The sequence below is a fragment of the Rousettus aegyptiacus genome, unplaced genomic scaffold (genome assembly GCF_014176215.1).
Source record: "Rousettus aegyptiacus isolate mRouAeg1 unplaced genomic scaffold, mRouAeg1.p scaffold_m13_p_3, whole genome shotgun sequence".
NCBI classification, from domain to species: Eukaryota; Metazoa; Chordata; class Mammalia; order Chiroptera; family Pteropodidae; genus Rousettus; species Rousettus aegyptiacus.
Window position 1 is genome coordinate 330400 of NW_023416306.1, and position 17579 is coordinate 347978.

Below are 17579 nucleotides of genomic sequence, written 5' to 3' on the forward strand. Positions count from 1 at the left end.
GCTCAGAGCAAAGGGCGAGGCAGGTGCCCAGTGCCCTCCTGGCGCCACCCACATCAGCCGGCTGTGGGGTGGACTGAGCAGCGTGATGACACCCAGGCCCATCCTCCTCGTGGGCGGGAGCCGTGGAGCAGGCGTGGGGAGATCTCAGCCCCAGCTCTGCCGAGACCCCCCTTGACTGGCACCGCGTGCCTGGCGGCGCGTTGGCCTCTGGGCAGGTTCGTCGAGGCCGCCCTACCTCTGCATCAGCCAGGGCGCCTGGTGCTGCTTCCCCACCCCCTGGGCTGGGCTGTGGTCCTCCGGCCTCACTCCCTACCCCGTGGGAGCCACGGTGGCTGAGGGCTGGGTGGCACCTTGTTTACACACCTTGCAGAGCCTGCTGGGGACGATGGGCCAGGCTGTGTGGCCAGCACTTGGCCGGTCTCCAGGTCCAGCTAGTGCAATGGCGGCCTTGCTTTCGGGGAGGACGGAGGCTGGCTGGCCCCGCTGCAGCCCTGCGGCCTGTGTGGGTCCTGCCGCACTCGCCTTCAGTAGCTCCTCTGCCGTCTTCTGAGACCCCCTGGCTGAGGACAACTCCTTGGTGGCCTTTGGTCTGTGAGCTGAGCTTCCGACAGCTTTTTTTTTTTTTTTTTTTTTTTTTTTTTTTTTGCAGTACTTGGGGTCTCCCCGAGCAATGCACCCTGGAGAACAGGAGGGTAATAGGCAGGGAGCAGGAAGGTTCAGCCCTGACCCCAGGGGAGGGGCTCTGACGGTGAGGGCTCCATGTGCTCCCCACGCATGTTTGGCCATGGCAGCTTAGCTGCAGCGTCTTCTAGGTTAGAGACACTTTTGCTGCACATGGGAGGTCTGCTCCAGGTCTCCCCAGAGCTCAGCTCAGCGTGAGAGGCTCTATTGAGAAGGGGGGGGGGGTCTGTGTAATTTCTGCAGAAAGCTGGCTTTGGCCCTTGGGACGGTCTCAGGCTGGGTAGCTCCTGCTCCCAGAGGCCAGCTCTGGCCAGGACACTTGCGGCGGGGAGCCCTTGTGGGCTGATGTGCTGGGGTTTGGGTGGTCCTCCAGGCAGGGCCTGCGAGTATGCTCATCCGTCTGCTTCCAAACAGTTTGCTGGGACGAGGAGGCACTGGACTGCAGGCTGTGGGTTTTGTGGCCAGGTTGGCACTCCAGCCTGTCTACACCCCCTGACCAGCACAAATTGTTCTGTGCTCAGTTATTTGTCAGAAAGTTACATGGGAAGTGCCCAGCGTCTTGGCTGGCCACGGAGTGCCATGATGGGTCCTGACACCTGGGTGCTTTTCTACCGTGTCGTGTGGCTCCTCTGGAATAGCCTTGACCTGGGGAACTGCTGTCCCCATGGCTGCTGAGAGCTGGAGCCGCAGCAGGCAGCCGGCCCCTGCCTGAGCATAATGTGCCTGGGTGGCCAGTCTGTGTGTGGGAGCTGGGAAGGTGGCCGTGGGTCAAGCATTTGTTCCTTCCCTTTGCTGATGTCGCCACCATGGCGCCTGGGGTGGATGTTGGGTCCAGAGGTCGTTTTCACCCATTTGCCTCCCTTGTCCCCAGTACCCAGCCCCTGGTTTCCTTTCCGATGGCCTCAACCTCTGGATTTTCAGAGCCATACATCTGAGAACATGTGAAAGTTCCACATTCCGACGGTTGGAAGGTGGGGCTGGCTTCTCGTCTGGAGAGTGGCCTGGGGCTGCTTGAGCTGATCCTCTCGAACCAGGTGGAGTGTGTGGTTCGGGTGATTCGGAATGTCCTGCTCTTCTTGACCCTGCTCCTCTGCTCCAGCTGCCGCCTGAGCTGCGGACTCCTGTCTGTATCTGTAGCCATAGCCCTGTCAGAACTGTAGGCCGAGCATCCCTGTGGACGTCAGTCTCACACAGACCAGGTTCTTGAACCTGCTATAACAAAGTAGCAGCAGCTGGGTGGCTTGAAACAACAATGTATTGTCTGGGTTCTGGGGCCAGAGGTCAAGGAGTGTTCCAGGCCTCCCCTAGTGCTGGCAGCCTGCGCACTGTCTTCCCTCTGGGTGGGTGTCCCTGCAGACCAAACCCCCTTCACACAGCGCTCATGTTTGGATCCCCCACTTGGTTTTACTGGATCTTGTGAAGACACTGTCTCCAAAAGTCACATTCTGTGGTGGGACCTCCATGTATCTTTTTGAGGAGACAGAATTCAACCCATAACAGTATCCAAGACGTGGCTCCCCAAAGCTGTGTAGAGGCCAGGAGTTTTCCTGAATGGTGTCCCCGCCTACTTTCCCCGGTCAGGGCATGGCTGTGCTGCGCCCCGTCGCTGTCCCCTCCCATACAGCCTAAGCCTCTCTGCCCAGCACTCCCGCCTCAGGCGCCCCCGCTGGCCCTGTGGCCTTTCTCCGCTGTCGTGGTGGCAGGCAGGTCTTTGCTTCCGCCCATGCCCCGCACTCGCCTTACTGGGGGGCCGTGCGGGACGGAGGGCGGCAGAGGCCCAGCCTCTTTGGGACCGACCGTGGACTCAGCTTGAATGCCCTGTGCTCGCCCCCACTCTCACGTCCTGCTGTCCGCGCCCCTTCAAGGCCCAGCTCCTACCGTTCCGTGCGGGACAAGGCGTCCCCGCGTCCCGTCGCCAGAGCAGCGGGGAGGGGGCCCTGGCGCGCGGGGCCCGCCGAGGTCCGCCGGCCGGCAGGGGGCGCAGCAGCCTGGGCTCAGCGGGCGGCAACGGCGGCCGGAAGTCCCGCCCCGGCGCCCCGGAAGGAGTCGCGAGGAAGTCGCTGCCCCGGGCCGTGTCGTCCTGCGCCCGGTGCTGGCTCGTAGCGTGGCCTCAACATCCCGCCTCCGCAGCCCGGTGTCCCCCGTCATGGTCACCGCCGCGCCCCGCGACTGCGGGGCGATGGGCAGTCGCCTCCGGCTGCTGCAGGCGGTGGACACGGAGTATACGGCGGACTCGGTGGAGTGGTGCCCGCTGGACGGCTGCAGGCACTTGCTGGCATGCGGCACGTACCAGCTGCAGAAGCCGGAGGACAAGGTGCGCGGCGCCCCCACGCAGGGCGGCCCGCCCGTGGGTCTCCAGGGCCACGCTCCCCGCGTGGCATTTGCCGAGGAGCCGAAGCGCCAGAGCCAGGCTCCTGTGTCGGGAGAGGTCTCGGGAAGGGCCGGGTAAGGCTCCGGAGAGGCAGAGCGGCCCCCCGGCTCCAGGCCTCTCCCGTCTGCAGCGGCGGAAGCTGGAGGAGACAGTCTTGCTTGGAGTCACGGGCTGAAGAAGCCACTTTGGCCTCGTGCCCAGGATGTGGGTTAGAAACAGGCATCTTGAAAGCCCACTGTAGGCAGGCGTGGCTTCTACTGTTGAATGAATTTTATAGAGTGGAGAGAAAATGGGATTTCATAGGTGCTGTACTCGCATCTTGAGAGCATCTGTGTGAATCCTGACAAGTACACTTAAGAGTGAGAGCTGGCACTGGAACAGCAGGCCTACGCGGGGACCGTCCCAGGCGCACAGGGCCCGTTGGCGGGTGTGCTGGCCAGTCCCGGACGGCAGAGGCATTTCTCCAGCTGGGAGAAGCAGGTGCTGCTCGCAGACAGCGCTCCAGGGTCTGCACCGACCTTTCCTTTCCCGCCACCCCGTTCCCACCCTCAGTGTCCGGTAGGGTAATCGGAGGACATCTGCGTTTTTGCAGAGTGGACTGGACATGGACGAGCCGCAGGTCCGTCTGGGCCGTCTCTACCTGTACAGCTTCAGTGAGGACAGCTCTGCCTGCCCCCTGGTTGAGATTCAAAGAAGAGATACCTCTGCCATCCTGGACATGAAATGGTACAGACGATAACATTCCTGCTTGTCTGGAATTTGTCATGAGCGTCTGCTCTCTTGATCGGGGACCCTGGTGCCCAACGGCGTTCAACAAGATGGGGGAATGTCCGAACTGTAGGTTCATTTCCATAATGCCCTTGCCCACTGTTGGCACTTACAGGCTGCTGGGAGCTTTGTCTGTTTCCAAGCCCTAGGGCTGGTGTCACTCTGAGAGGGGACGTTAGTGTTCAGTTCATGATCCGAGGTCTCCTGGGAACAGAACTGTAGGCTCCAGCCCAGCGTGAGAGCTGAGATATCCCCGGAGTGCAGAGTGCTCCCCCGTGCTCCGGGTGCCCTGTGTGCTGACTGCCACGTGCATTCTCTCCTCAGGTGCCACATCCCAGTGGCCGGCCATGCCCTCCTGGGTGCGGCAGATGCTGGTGGGTCCATAGAGCTGCTCCGCTTGGTGGGATCCGAGGTCAGTGATGGCTAGGATTGGAGTGGGGGGACCGAATGGGGAGGATTTGGGAGGGGGCCATGCTGATTACAAAAGTAATCGTGAAACATTCTACAGTGGCACACGGTCTATTTTAAATTATTAGGTTCTCTGTCTCACTCTGAGAGGTCACCTCATATGTCACCAGTAAAAGGGCTGAAAGAACAGGCTTCTCGTTTGCTTGTCAGTGGATCCTAAAGTCCCTGGTCGGAAGGCTGAGCCCCGTGCTGCTGGGTGGGTGCTGCTGGGCTGATAGCAGCGACTCCCCTTGCGGGCGTGGTCTCCCCAGTGACGGGAGCACGTGACCCACCGTGCCGCTCACAGGCCTCTGACAGCCCTTGTGCCACGTGTCTGTGGAGTGGTGGCCCAGATCGTTAGTGGGGTGAGGTGCCGCAGTCCTGTGGCGGAGGGAAGTTGATGGCCCACAGCCCCATGCCTGCCTCTGGGGGCACATGGATGGGCATCGCGGGCCCGAGTTCAAGGCAGCCCAGGGCTTGTGTGCAGAGGGCTTTGCTTCAGGCCGAGGGAGAGTGTGCAGCCCCGTGTCGGGAGGAAGGGAGGAAGGAGATGCTTGGGGGGTCAGCCGAGTCCAGGCAGGAGTCAGCCGGTGGGCATGAGCCCTTCCCATGCTGCTCAAGGCGTGAGACTTCTGTAGGTGTCAGGATAGAGAAGCTCTGTTCTAACAGCTCGTCCTGGCTTCTGAGGGGGAAACCAGAGGAAAGTCCCTGGTCCCTGGAGACGGCCTGCAGGCCCGGGAGATGGGGTGCCCCGGGGCCTTCCTGGCCCGGCACAGGCGTCACATCACAGTCTCAGTAGTGTCTTGTGCGGGGTCTGAGTGGGAGGGGCCTGCTCCCCCTGAGGCGACAGGGCTGTGAGCTCCCGGAGGCAGGGGCCAGTCCTCCGGCGCTCTCAGTTTCTGCTCTGCGTGCGTGGCTCACCGGGGACGGGATGGCCGTGCTGCACCCCTGCCCTTGGGGTACCGTCTTCTGGGTCCTGGGGCCATTCCTTCAGTGTTGTCCCTTTCTCTCCAGTGGAACGCGCCCACGCTGCTGCTGTCCTCCTGCTGTGTCCTGGAGGAGCACTGTCTGGCCTTGTCCCTGGACTGGTCCACGGGGGGCACCAGCAGGTAAGGGCTGCTGGGGCACGGGGGGTCGTTGCTTGTTTCACCAGGAGAGAGTCCGAGCCGCCTGTGCTAGCCTCGCTGCTACCCCGACCTGGGAGTGGCGCCGCCGTTCCTGACCCGCAGAGACCACAGTTCCATCTCTTTCGGCAGACGGGACGCTGTTCCTGTCAAGGGCAGCTGACGTCTACTTATTTTGACAAGCCAGGTGGTGGCTTTGCTCTCTGCCCAGGTGCTCAAGCAAGCCTCTGAAGACACGTGTCCCCGTACCAGGCACCGCTGCATCTTGAGAGCATAAAGTGTCGCCAGTTGCGACCCGGAGGGGGTGACCGAAGTTCAGCTGGGTCTCTCTGTTGGTCCCCTGTGTTTAGGGACAGCGACCAGTCTTTGAAGATCGTTAGCAGCGACTCCAAGGGGCAGCTGCACCTGCTGCAGGTGGAGGACGCGGGGCTGCGGGCCGCGGCCACGTGGCAGGCCCACCGCTTCGAGGCCTGGGTCGCTGCATTCAATTACTGGCAGACGGAGATTGTGTATTCAGGTTGGTAGCCGTGCAGGTTGGCCCCTGAGGGGGACCGTGTCCCACTGCCTCGTCTGAAGACCCGTGGTGGAGGGCGGGGCGTAGGGGTTCAAGTGAGGCCCGTCGGAGCTGCGACTCTAGGCAGACTCAGGGCACGAGGGTCTCGAAGAGCTTTGTGGAGGAGGTAGTTCCTCGGGGAAAGCCGAAGTTGGCCCTCGCCCTGCACAGAGTGCGGCTGGCCCAGGGGAGGCGGTGTCTGGCAGCCCATGTCCACCTTGTCGGCGTCCCCAGGTTGAGCCCCTGGCCCTCACTTTCAGACCTGGCAGTGCTTATGGGTCCAACGCCTGTCGTCAGGTTGGATTCCGGGTCTGCCACCTCCTCCTTGGGTACAGTTGACCTTCCCAAAGGAAGCACAGGAGGCAGAATTCACTCCCCGCTGTCGCGAGTCGTGTACTTGGGATCGCCGGTGGTTCCGGGAATGAGGTGGCTTGGGACGGCTTCTCTGACCCTTCTAGGGGTCACGCATGGGGCAGGAGGCGCTGGTCTCAAGACGAGCCACTGAGTCTGCGGAGGCCTGGACGAGGCCTCCCCAAGTCCAGAGTCTTGTTCTTAATGCTGATGGGAGACCCCCCGAGTGGGGTGGTGAGGGGCGCAGGCCCCGCAGTGAGAGGGAAAGGGTCCTTTTCTTTGCTGAGCGCAGGAAAGAATTCAGATGCCTCCAGTCAGAAGGGAAGTTTATTAGAAAAGGGAAAAGCAAAGACGGGGGGAAAAGCCCAGGTCACTCGTCACTCGGTTTTTGTGAATTACAGCTTAGAAACTGTCCGCCGCTTCCCTGTGAAAGGAGGGGGAGGGGAGGAGGGCGGGAAGGCAGGCGGGCGCCGCGTGCGGGCCTGCGACAGCTCCAGCCTTTCGTCCGGGCGTTCCCCGTGGTTTTAGCGTGAGGACTGAAGATGTCATTTTGCGTAGGGCGCCACTTGAAGACTTTCCCGTCTTTTCCTCACAGTGTGGGGCGTGGGTTGTCACAGCCCCAGCAGAAATCTCTGTCCTGAAGGCGTCTCCATGGCCGGCTGCGGGGCCGATTGGCTCACTGCAGCCGCCGAGTGTAGCTCGAACTAACGTCCGGTTGGTTCCCTCGCCTCCTCCCGACATCATCTTCTCGGCACCTCAGAGTCGCCGCGTCTTCTCTCCTCACCCGTCCGGGCCACCGTCTCATCTCGTTGGTGTAGCAGAGCACTGAGCAGCGGCATCGTTCCTGACTGTCCAGTCCGGTCCCCGCCGTAGCCAAAGTGACTTTTAAAAACACGCCCACCTTCTCACGCCTCAGTCACGGCGCTCCCCTCTGAGGCCCCTGTCCAGAACGCCAGCGACACCCCAATGGCCTGGCACGGGCGGGCCCGTGTCCGCTCTTCTGGTCCGATTCGTGGCGACTGCCCTTTGCTCTCAGTCTTTTCCTCAGCGGCGTCTCCTTCGCAGGTTAATTCTCCTTTCTCGGCAGGGAGCGGCTTAAAATCTTCCCTCAGCAGTGCCGGCCTGGCCGCCCCTGCCAGGGTGGGTTTCGCGCTCACTTCCATTGAGGGCAGGGTCCCGTCCACACTATTCATGTGACACTCTTGATCAGTCTTAAGGATAGCGGTGAAAAGGGACGCTTTTGAGGTCTCTCGTCCTCGGATCAGCTCTCCTGCGTTGAGGCGTAGCTGATGCGGGGCGGGGCTGTAGCAGGAAACCAGCTTGATGTTTGGCCCATTTACTCGGCAGGGGTTTGTTGAGCACCCGTCGAGTGCCCAGGTCTGTCCTAGGGGCTCGGGGTATGTCAGTGAATAAACCAAAGCCCCGGCTTTCATGGAGCTCACGTTGATCAGGAGGGCAGACAAGGGCCACCACACGTGACAGGCACAGAGCCGGGGGTGGCACATCGGCCAGAGGCCATAGTGCTTTGGAACGAGAGGTAGAACTGGGCGAGGAGTCGGCGCTGTGGGCAGGCGCAGGTCGTCCTGTTTCGTGGGAGGTGAAGGCCCCATGGCAGGAGTGAGCCTGGGGTGATAGAGCGGTGAGCAGCCAGTGTCGCCGCAGTGGCAAGAAGGGGACGGGGAGCTCGGGGTCACAGGGCCAGGTCACAGGAAGGGTTTTGGCTTTCTCTCAGTGCGAAGCGGGGACCACTGCAGAGTACTGAAAGGGAGGCGACATTTCCTGAATGCGTTTAAACCTTACAAGGGTCTCTTTGGTTAAATGCGTCGAGCATAGATGCAGGGGACGAGGACAGGGCTCGGAGACCGGTTACGAAGTGAGCGATGAGCATGGCTCGGACCACGGTGGGAGCAGTGGGGCTGAGGACGAGCGGAGGGACTTGGTGTGTGGTAGCGGGTGGACGGGACTTCCTGTGTGGGGGTCTGGAGCACCAGCGCAGGTGGGGGCGCCACGTCAGGGAGCCGCGGCCCGCCCTTCGCGACTCTGCCGCCGAGTGGCTGCTCACAGGTGAGGCTCAGCCACAGCCTTCGCGCCTGGAGCGATGGGTCCTGCTGGGCCGTGTAACTGTTGCTCACGTTCATCCTGTATCTCGTGTCTGTTACAGGGCTCCGTAGCGTGCTCAGAGAGTACCTGTCAGGTGGCGGGCTGGCTGGGTGAGTGGGTGGGTGGACGGACGGATGGATGGATGCTGAGGGGAGGACGGATGTGTGGGCGGGTAATTCAATTGACGGATGGTTGGCGGATGGATGGATGAGCGGGTAGGTAATCGAGGTGACAGATGGACGCCTGTGTGGATGGAAGGGAGCATGCCAGGAAGGCTGGTGGGTGTGTGGGGCGTGGGTGACGCTGGTCAGTGGACGGAGGATGGATGTGTGGAAGGCGGGTGGGCGGGCAGTACACGTGTACTTGCTGGGTGGGTGGAGTCCACAGGCGCTTTCTTCTCTTTCCTCCCGCGGGCCCTGCTCCTCAGCCTGCCTTCCCTTCCTCAGGGTACCTGAGGTGCCTGTCACCCTGTAATTCGGTGTTGCTTTTCTTCAAAGACTGCAGGTCAGGGCAGCAACCTCCCTGTTCTTATCCTTAGGGTTCCCACCAGACAAGCAAGGGGTCCTCGCTGCGAGGTTACGTGGGGCCTTTTCCTCGAGGACTCGGGCATGCTGAAGGTTCCAGAACCTTCGGAAGTCCTCACGCTTGCAGCCCTCTGCACACAGCTCCTGTTCCGCACTCTTTGGGGGCGCAGTCCGGCGACGGCAGCAGCAGCACTGACCGCCGGCGCCCGGGCGGAGGCGGCGCAGCCACATGGGGCCTGGCCATTCGGCCCCCGTCACTTGCTGGCTCCCGTCTCGTTCCTGCCGGCAGTCCAGCAGTCACTCCCTTCTTCGAGTGTAAAGACAGGCTTACAGCACAGGGCTGACCCCTGGGGTGCTGTCTCTGGGGCTCTCCTGCTTGGTGGCCACCTGAAGCCGCTGACCTGAGAGTCGCCCACGGGAATTCACCCACAGACGTAAATCTCCTCCCCCCGTTAACTCCCCGTTATCCGTGCTGCCGCCACTGGCTGTTTGTGTTTCCACAGGGGGGGACGATGGCCTGTTGAAAGGCTGGGACACCAGGACGCCCGGTTCCCCCGTGTTCAGCAGCGAGCGGTAAATCATCCAGGGGCCGGAGCCCGGCACGCGACGCCAGCCCTGCCCCCGCGCGGACTGCCCCCTGGAGGGGTGCCCGTGCCTGGCGCTTGCTGAGGCCTTGCCCTTCTGTCGCAGACACTCCATGGGCGTGTGCAGCATCCGGAACAGCCCCCACCAGGAGGGCGTCCTGGCCACGGGCAGGTGAGTCCCCACAGTTGCGCACAGGGAGCCTGGCGTCGGTCACTCCCTGTCTTCAGGCTGACCATGGCCGTGGTGGATTGGGCCAGCTCTCAAACCAGCGCGTCACTGCTGGGCTTGGGAAAGAGGACTTGGTCCTGGGGGCCAGGTGAGACGGGCCTCTTGGGAGGTGTTCCCTGCCTCCTCGGGACCTTGGGGAACAAGTGGGCATTGGCCCCCCTGCACGAACGATCCTTGAGGTCGATCGGTTTCAGCTACGACGAGCACGTTCTCCTGTGGGACACTCGGAACATGGAGCAGCCGTTCGCAGACCTGCCCACGCAGGGCGGGGTGTGGAGGCTCAGGTGGCACCCCCGCCAGCAGCACCTGCTCCTGGCGGCCTGCATGCACGGCGGCTTCACGATCTTCAACTGCCAGAAAGCAGTAGGTGAGTGAGGGCCGCGGCGGCCGGGCGAGGGGCTCCCGGCTTCCTGCCCCGGCACCCTCCCGCCCCTCGCCCCACACACATTCCCAGGGCCACGCCCTCGGCCTTGCCATGGCCCCACCCGCGCCCACCCAAAGGCTCTGATCTGGCAGGGCCCTGCCCCCCGCTGCACTCCTCTGACCCTGCTGGGACCGCCACTCGCAGCCTTGGCGGCGTCACTGTCATGGCCCTCTGCGGCCCGCCTGCCTAGCTCTTCCTGCTGGCCAACAGTGCGGCCGCCACAGCCTGGCGCTCCAGACACACTTGAGCTCTCTGCCCCTCGCCCCCGTTCTCGTGCTTCCCGGTCAGACCCCAGTGCTGTGCTCGCGCCTGAGCCACAGAGCGTGGCTGCAGAGGGCCGTCGCGCCGCGGGGTCTGGCCGAAGTTCCCTGCCGCCACACGGCCCGCTGGGCGGAGTTGGTGGCGTGGCAGTGCCGTGCTGAAAAGCTCCTTGGGTCACGTCGTTTGTTTCTGTGGCTACTTGAAATACAATTAGGTTTATTACTTTTTATTTAAGGACTATTTTCTTCTCATGACTTAATTTCTATCTTTTGATTTTGTAAAAACATTAACAGTGTTCAAGGAATTAAGTCACGCTAAGCAGCTCGCGCAGAGGAATGTCAGTCCCTCCAGGAACCCGTTTCGTGAGAATCGCTTTTGCTGTTTTCCCGTTCCCCTCTCTGGTTTCCGGTCTCCTCACCCCCCGCCCACACCCCCGGTTCTGTCGCGGTCTCACGCATCAGTGGCATTAGCCTTTCATCTCTGCCGTGTGTCGGAAGTGTTTGCTCTATTTGCTGTCTTGATTTTTGCCTGTTGTAGTTTTTCCCCCATGCAAAAGGTTTTGTTGTTGTTTTTAATGCCATCAAATTTAGAGCTTCCCCCTCCCCCCCATTAGATCTGGATTTTGAGTCTCAGTTAAAACGCCTTTGTCCTCCTTCCCTCGGGTCATAAAGGGCTCCCCAGGGTTTTCTTCTGGTGCTTGTGTGGTTCCGTTGTTTACGGGGAGGATTTTGGCCCACGTTCTTTGTGGTGGTTGGAGGTGTCCCAGCACCATTTCGGGGAGAGTCCACGTACCCCAGCGAGTCAAGGCGCTGCCGTGTCCCCCTCGGTGTCGTCTCCCTCTTCTGTCCCAGTGCTTACTGCGGCCCGGGAGGGTGGGTGATGCCCTGGGGACTGGAGGGTCCTGCCTCTTCCTTCCAAGGGTTTCTGGCTGCTCTTAGATTTTGAACTTGAGTGTCAACTTATCTTTCCTGGAAAGATTATTGGTTTTCTATAGGGATTGTGTTAAATATATATGTTAGCTTACCTCGACTCATTTCCCACCCCAGGTCATCTTATTAGAGAAAGGGGCTACTTTTCCACTTGTGCAATTTTTCGGTGTATACGTTGTACATTTCTTGTTAACTTTGTTCCTAAGTAGTTTATCTTTTTTGTTGTTGCCATTTTAACAAAATAGCAACATTCTCTTTCATCATATATTCTACCCAGATATTGTCAGTATTTGAAAGCTGTTGGTTTTTCTGTTGATAATTTCATATTCTGCTGCCTCACTAAAAATAATTTTTTATTGTTTGTTTTATTATTAACTCTGGGTTTTACAACTAAATAGGTCATCTGCAAAAAGGTATAATTTAATTATTTTCCAATTCTAATTCCTCTATTCATTTTCTCTTAATTCCATTCGCTGACACCTCCAGCACAGCTTTAAAAGCAGCGGATGGCAACAGCGTCCTTGCCTCGTCCCTTACATTGATGGGGCCGTCTCTGGATGACTTGTGAGGACTGGGATGTGTCTGTTTTATCCTGTTGAAGAAAGGTTTATCCATTCCTGTTTTCTTGAATGATTTTTGTAACTCAGGAATCGTTCATTTTTATCCGATGGATTCATCATCCCTTTTGAACTGTGCTCATGGTCTCGTCCTTGGGTGCACTGACCTTGGGGAATTTGTTCATGGGTTTCTTCACACCAACTGTGTTGCTGGGTAAACCCCACTTGGTCATTTTACTATGGTATCTGGTGGTATTTTATGTAGGGTTTCACATTAATATTCAAAGTGACACAGATTTTCTTTTGTGCTATTTTAATCAAGATTAGATATCAGATTATGTTTGGTTCATATAAAATCAAAACGAAGAGCGTGAAAAATTTTCTTCATTTCTCTTGAATTATTTTATGTATCATTTAGATTATTTTTTCTTTCAAGACAGTAAAATTCTCCTGAGACCATCTGGACCTGATCTGTGTGGTGGTTCCTTGACAACTTCATATTTTTCTGTAAAAATTGGTGTGTTTGTGCTGTGTGTCTCTACTGGGGTCAGTTTTTTGGGAAACTGTTTTCCCAGGCTATTCATTTCATCTGCATTTTGAAACTTATTTGCATAAAGGTGTGTAGAGAAGTCATTTGTGCTTTTATAAAAAATCCTTTTTGATGGTTATTTCTCCTTTGTCATGTTTGATTATGTGTATTTATGTAAATATGCAAGTAGATGTGTGAAGTTCTTTTTCCCTAATTAGGTTAGCTAGAGGTTTGTCTATCTGTTGCTTTCAAGGGAGCACAGGTGTGACTTTTTAGTTCAGTTGTACAGCTCTCGGCCCTCAGCCTCATCAGCTTCTCTGATCTTTGTCGTTTCCTTCTGTGCCTCTTTTGTTCTTTTTCTGGAGTTAGGGATACAATTCACCTATCTTTGTTATTACTTGTATTAATTTAAGTGTTTTTAGTCTGACTTTTTCTTCAATTTAAGCATATTTGGGGGTTCTGATATGCAGTAACTTCATTTTTCTGTTTAAAAAAACTCTGCGATCTGCATTTGTAATTCCACTTTTACCCAAATGTGGTTTAGTAGAAGGTTTTTAAATGTCCAGGTTTCAACTGTGTTGTTATTGTTTGGTCTCAGGCTCTGATCAGGCAGTGTGCCTGCTTCTACCGTTTCTGTTTCGTGGAAGTTTCCACCCTTTGTGACCTGACGTGACTGTTGCACTAACACCCACACAGTGTGCACACTGCCTGCCTCCTCCACTCGTCCGTTAGCAGCGCCGTGATCCCTCTGCGTCAAACTCCGTGCTTGCTGATGCATGTGTGGCTGCTCGCCGCGCTCTCCCTCGAGGGTGGGCAGGGGCCATGGGCGGGCGTGGGGGCACGATGAGATCCGCTCACCAGCCCCCACGTCGCCGCGTTCTCCTGTTTCGCTGCAGAGGAGAAGCAGGACATCTGCACAGTCTCTGTGTCCCACAAGTTGCCCAACTCACTGGTGTACGGAGCGGACTGGTCCTGGCTCACCTCCCGCCGCCTGCCGCAGACACAGCCGGCGCTCCCTGTGGGGTCCTCGCTCCTCAGTGACCCAGGAGCCCAAACAGCAGAGGCGGCCAATAACCTGAAGGTTGGAAGCCAGTTGTTGGGACTTCCCACTTTTGACCCGCTAGCAGGCCACGATGGAGAGACTTGTAGCAAACCCCAGAGTGGAGCTAAGGGGAGGCCTTCTTTCCAGCCACTCACAGAGGACACGATTTTAAGCAGCAGCCCAGGGACCAAGATCTATGACTGTGACTCGTACCTGGAAACAGCAAACTTGGACAGCAGTCTCCTAGCCACTTGCTCTTTCTACAATCACACGCTTCACCTCTGGAAGTGGGACAGCCGCTAAGCTCTCCCTGGGGAAAGCGGCTGCAGTGACGTGCCCTCCCGCCATTGAGAGTCACACCGCAGCCTACAGGTGCAAGAGCCCAATGTGTCTTATGTGATCTACAGAATAAAGTCAAGAAAGCTGTTGGCTTCTCTTAACTAAAACTTACCTGCTGGGCCCTTCAAAGCGATGATTCCATCTGGCTGGGGGAAGGTGTGCGGCGGTGCAACCCAGAGGGCCCGGCCCAGCCCCCAGGCTCAGGGTGCTCCCGCAGCTCTGACCTTCAGTTCCGCTAACGCAAACAATTATTTACAGTAACTAAATGAGGTTTTTTAGAGCTACTTCATCACATCAGAGGTGGTTTATGAACTTTTAAAAACATCGCCCCACCATGACATGTGTTAGCCTCCTCTGCAGGAAGGGTGCGCACGCTGCGTTGCCCTAGCGTGCGGTGGGATGATCCCGCTTCCTCGTCAAGGACCCGAGTTTGCCGCATCCTCGGCATCACTGACAGGGTACACGGGCGTCAAGTCAGAAACCATGCCCTTCCACTTTGTTGTATTTTCTGATACAATGCAACTAGCCACTCTAGGCCGAATGTGTTTCAAGAAATCAGTCCGCTGTCTGGTCCGTTCCCACCTAATGGCCCACTTATTCCAATAGGGAAACAGCCCCTCTAGAGCTTGTTAGTCAATTTAACACATGGACAAATGAGTCCGCGTCCAGAAGACGGGAGGGAGGGACGTGCTGCAACGGCCACAGGGAGAGGCTGGATGACTAGAGAAGTGCTAGCTTTGGCGCTAGCCGCGTGGCCTGGGTCTGCCCCAAAGAAACAGTTTTCTTTCCCCCGTTCCCCACCTACACTGCTCTGGGACCCAGACAGGATGAGCTCATCGCCGGCTGGCGGTGAGGGGCGGCAGGGAGCTGGAGGATGAACCGAGCGGTGCTGCCGCGCGGCTGTGGCGTGAACCGCAGGCTGAGCCAGGCGTTCTGGCCGCTGGCCTGCTGCCCGAAACCACGGGAACGGGCTCCGCCAGCACCGCCTAGGTCAGCAACCCCCACCTGCCAGCTGCACGCCTCAGTTTCACAACGACCAGGTGCCAAAAATAAGCCGCATGGTACCCAAAGTCTTTAATAGACAACGTGAGGGAGCCGGCATCCCGCCCCCCACCTCCCGGGCCAGGGTCGCGAGGATGGCCGGCCGCCATGCACGGATCGCAGAGCACAGCTGCGCTGCCGCTAGCGGGGGAAGTTCTTGGGGTACAGCTGGAAGAGCTTGCCTTCCTGCGAGGGCTCGAAGCCGTACTTCTCCAGGTGCTCAGGGTCGAAAGTCCCGTCCTTGAAGTCTTTTTCGATGGCAGGCGCCGCCGTTTCCCGAAAGAGCTGCTCCGCCGTCAGGGGCGTGTCCGTGCCCGCCGGGGCGCGGTAGTTCACGTAGGGCTTGAGCTTGAAGCCGGCCAGGTCGGGCACCACCAGCTCCGGAACCATCTCCTTGACCAGCACGAACTTCCCGCCGCGGGAGTGGACGCCGGTGCCCTTCGACCCGCGGCTCTTGTAAAAGGTGCGCGGGCCCCGCTTGCTGGTCCACCTGCTCATCCGGTCGGCACCGCGCACGAGGCAGCGAGCTGCCGCGCTCAGGAGCCCCATGCCGGCCCTCCCGGCCCCGCCGCAGCCCGGCCGACCTCGTGCGGCGCCCCGGCCCGGCCGCGCTCCGCTTCCGGCGCCCACGGCAGCTTCCGGCGCCCCGGGTCGGCGCGCCGCAGCAAGAGCCGCTCCGATTGGCTTCGCCGCGTCCAATGCGCGGCCGCGGCCTTGCGAGGGGGCGGGGCCCGCGGGGGTCCGGCCAATGCGCGCGGAGATCCGGCGCCGGCGGCGGGCGTCGTGGCTGCGCGGTCGCGGTGAGTCGCCGCCGAGAGCCCCGAGGTGGCGAGCCCGGGGTCCCGCCGTGTCGGGTGGGGGGCCGCAGTTCCCCCGACGCACGCCGGGGCGCAGACTGCCCCGCGGCCCGCCCGCCCTGTGCGAGGAGCCGCATGCCGCGTCCTCTCGGTCCCGGGGACGTGGACCGCTGCCTCAGGCCCTGACGCCCCTGGAACACTGGCGCCCCTGAACCCCACGTGTCTGTAACTCACGCACCTGAACCCCAAGTTTTTGTAGCTAACACCGACGCCCTAAACCCCATGTTTCTGTAACACTAACACCCCTGAATCCCACACCCCTGTAACACCCATGCCCCTGAACTCCACGTTTTAGCACCTGCTCCCTTGAACCCCAAGTTTTTGTAGCACCGGCTCCTCTGAACCCCACACTCCTGTAACACCGAAGCCCTAAACCCCATGTTTCTGTAGCACCTACTTCTCTGAACCCCAAGTCTTTGTAGCACCAGCTTCCCTGAGTCCCACAACCCTGTAACACCAATGCCCCCAACCTGACGCCCGAACATGACACACCTGTAACACTGATAACCCCTAACACCAATGTTCCAGTAACCAACGACCTCCAACTCGATGCTCCCTAATGCTAATGCAGCTGTTATACCAGACTCTCCCTATCCGTAACTGCCCCCTAACCTTGGCACCCCCTCATAACCCTGATGCCTCCATAATCCTTACGCTTTCCTAACCTCAAGTTTCCAGCCATGACATTCCCTAATCCTGATGCCTTTATAACCACCGTGGCCCCCTAACTCCTACACCCCCTGATATTCCTGTCCCCTAACCCAGACACCTCCTAACCTGCCAGGTCCCTAACCCCGACATCCCCCAAGTCTTACAGCCCTAATCCTGACATCCTCCAAGCTGATAGCCCCCTAACCCCGCTGGCCTTAACTTGCCACTCCCCTTGACACCCGGGGCCCTCCAGGCCTCCATTTTGCACTGGTTTGCCTTCCTTCTGTCACAAGGCTGTACCAGGTGGAGACTGGCAGGTGCTAGCGGGGTGAGCTCCACCCCAGCACAAGTTGGGGAGGGAAGAAGCTGGGGACACCATCCTGGCCAGGGCAGTAGCGGCTGCAGAGCTAGGGTCAGGACCTGCTGGCTCTTGAGACTCACCTGAGAAGGAAGGATCTCCCAGGTGGGATGAGGAGGGCACAGGACATGTGACTCCACACCTGCCTCTGCTCCCCGACTTCCTGGGGTAGGATTTTGGAAGAGACAAACCTCCCTTGCTACTGCTTTCCTAAGGGGCCTGGGAGCCACCGGCCAAAGGCCCCAGACCTAGCTTTTCCCCACAGTACAGCGGCCAGGTGAGCAGGGCCAGTCCCCAGGTTCATCGTCCTTGGACCCAACACACCCACCTGAGGGCTCAGCCACATAGGATGAAATATCCCCAGGTGCCGACCACTGGGGAGGGTCTGTCCCAGCCTGCCACCGCCCAGCCAGCTCCTCCCCAGCTCCGGGACCATTGACACTAGGCTTGGGCCCAGCTGCTGCCAGTGCCCTTGGCCAGCTGGGCGAGGTGCGGGGACCTGGCTGCAGTTCTGGGTTCCCGGGCGGCCGGCCATATGCGGCTGTTTTCGGAGAGGGGCATGGCTCTCAGGCTTGCGAAACGGTGGCTTTTCTTCATGGAGACGGATTCACCTAGGTTTTCTTCCCAGGCAAACGGCATTGGACAGGGAAGGAGCCCAGGGAGCGCCTGAGAGCGCAGTTCCCCCGTGTGATCGCGAGCTGCTGGGACCCCTGCCTCATCTGAGCCAGCCCGCCTACCTTTCACCCCAGCCATTTGTGTCCTTGCAGCCATGGAGCAGGAGGACGTCAGCCTGGAGGTATGGGACAAGAGGGTCTCAGGTATGGGACGGGTTATTTCTGGACCAGGAGAAAGGGAGCAC

The 17579-nt window shown here is 59.2% G+C and overlaps 3 protein-coding genes across 19 annotated transcripts in view; 2 read left to right on the forward strand and 1 right to left on the reverse strand.

The window, feature by feature from the left end:
* The first annotated feature begins 60 nt into the window (after positions 1-60).
* Positions 61-13924, forward strand: DPH7 (diphthamide biosynthesis 7). 8 transcript variants are annotated; one of them, XM_036239272.1, is made up of 10 exons: positions 61-2995; positions 3645-3778; positions 4145-4232; positions 5282-5376; positions 5742-5908; positions 9423-9492; positions 9610-9675; positions 9927-10099; positions 10711-10779; positions 13329-13924. In XM_036239272.1, the coding sequence occupies exons 1-10, from the start codon at positions 2495-2497 to the stop codon at positions 13775-13777; spliced, it is 1812 nt and encodes a 603-aa protein (XP_036095165.1). In that variant the 5' UTR covers positions 61-2494; the 3' UTR covers positions 13778-13924. The 8 variants fall into 8 exon arrangements, with proteins under 8 accessions (XP_036095165.1, XP_036095167.1, XP_036095168.1 ...); XM_036239274.1 differs by lacking the exon at positions 10711-10779 and adding an exon at positions 8457-8505 and having other exon boundaries at positions 13329-13610; XM_036239275.1 differs by having other exon boundaries at positions 13031-13471.
* Positions 13925-14863: 939 nt separating this feature from the next.
* MRPL41 (mitochondrial ribosomal protein L41) lies at positions 14864-15482 on the reverse strand. Its single transcript, XM_016130997.2, has one exon. The coding sequence runs from the start codon at positions 15401-15403 to the stop codon at positions 14996-14998; it is 408 nt and encodes a 135-aa protein (XP_015986483.1). The 5' UTR covers positions 15404-15482; the 3' UTR covers positions 14864-14995.
* A 116-nt stretch (positions 15483-15598) lies between these two features.
* The window catches only part of PNPLA7 (patatin like phospholipase domain containing 7), a 50802-nt gene continuing 48821 nt past the window's right edge, over positions 15599-17579 (forward strand). For 3 of the 10 annotated variants that reach the window (XR_001595139.2, XM_016130938.2, XM_016130940.2), the window contains exons 1-2: positions 15716-17084; positions 17349-17516. Coding sequence is in view for 2 of the 10 variants with exons in the window: in XM_036239237.1 (XP_036095130.1) it covers positions 17490-17516 (27 nt within the window). In the remaining 8 variants the exon portion in view is untranslated. Of the gene's footprint in view, positions 15655-15715; positions 17085-17348; positions 17517-17579 lie in introns of those variants that run through there. The other 7 variants (XM_016130939.2, XM_016130942.2, XM_016130943.2 and 4 more) reach the window with 7 other exon arrangements.

Coding starts and splice junctions, on each gene's coding strand:
- DPH7 (XM_036239272.1), top strand. CDS start 2,495: ATGCCCTGTGCTCGCCCCCACTCTCACGTCCTGCTGTCCGCGCCCCTT. Junction 4,233..5,281: donor TCCGCTTGGTGGGATCCGAG/GTCAGTGATGGC, acceptor CTTTCTCTCCAG/TGGAACGCGCCCACGCTGCT. Junction 9,676..9,926: donor GGCGTCCTGGCCACGGGCAG/GTGAGTCCCCAC, acceptor GATCGGTTTCAG/CTACGACGAGCACGTTCTCC.
- MRPL41 (XM_016130997.2), bottom strand. CDS start 15,403: ATGGGGCTCCTGAGCGCGGCAGCTCGCTGCCTCGTGCGCGGTGCCGAC.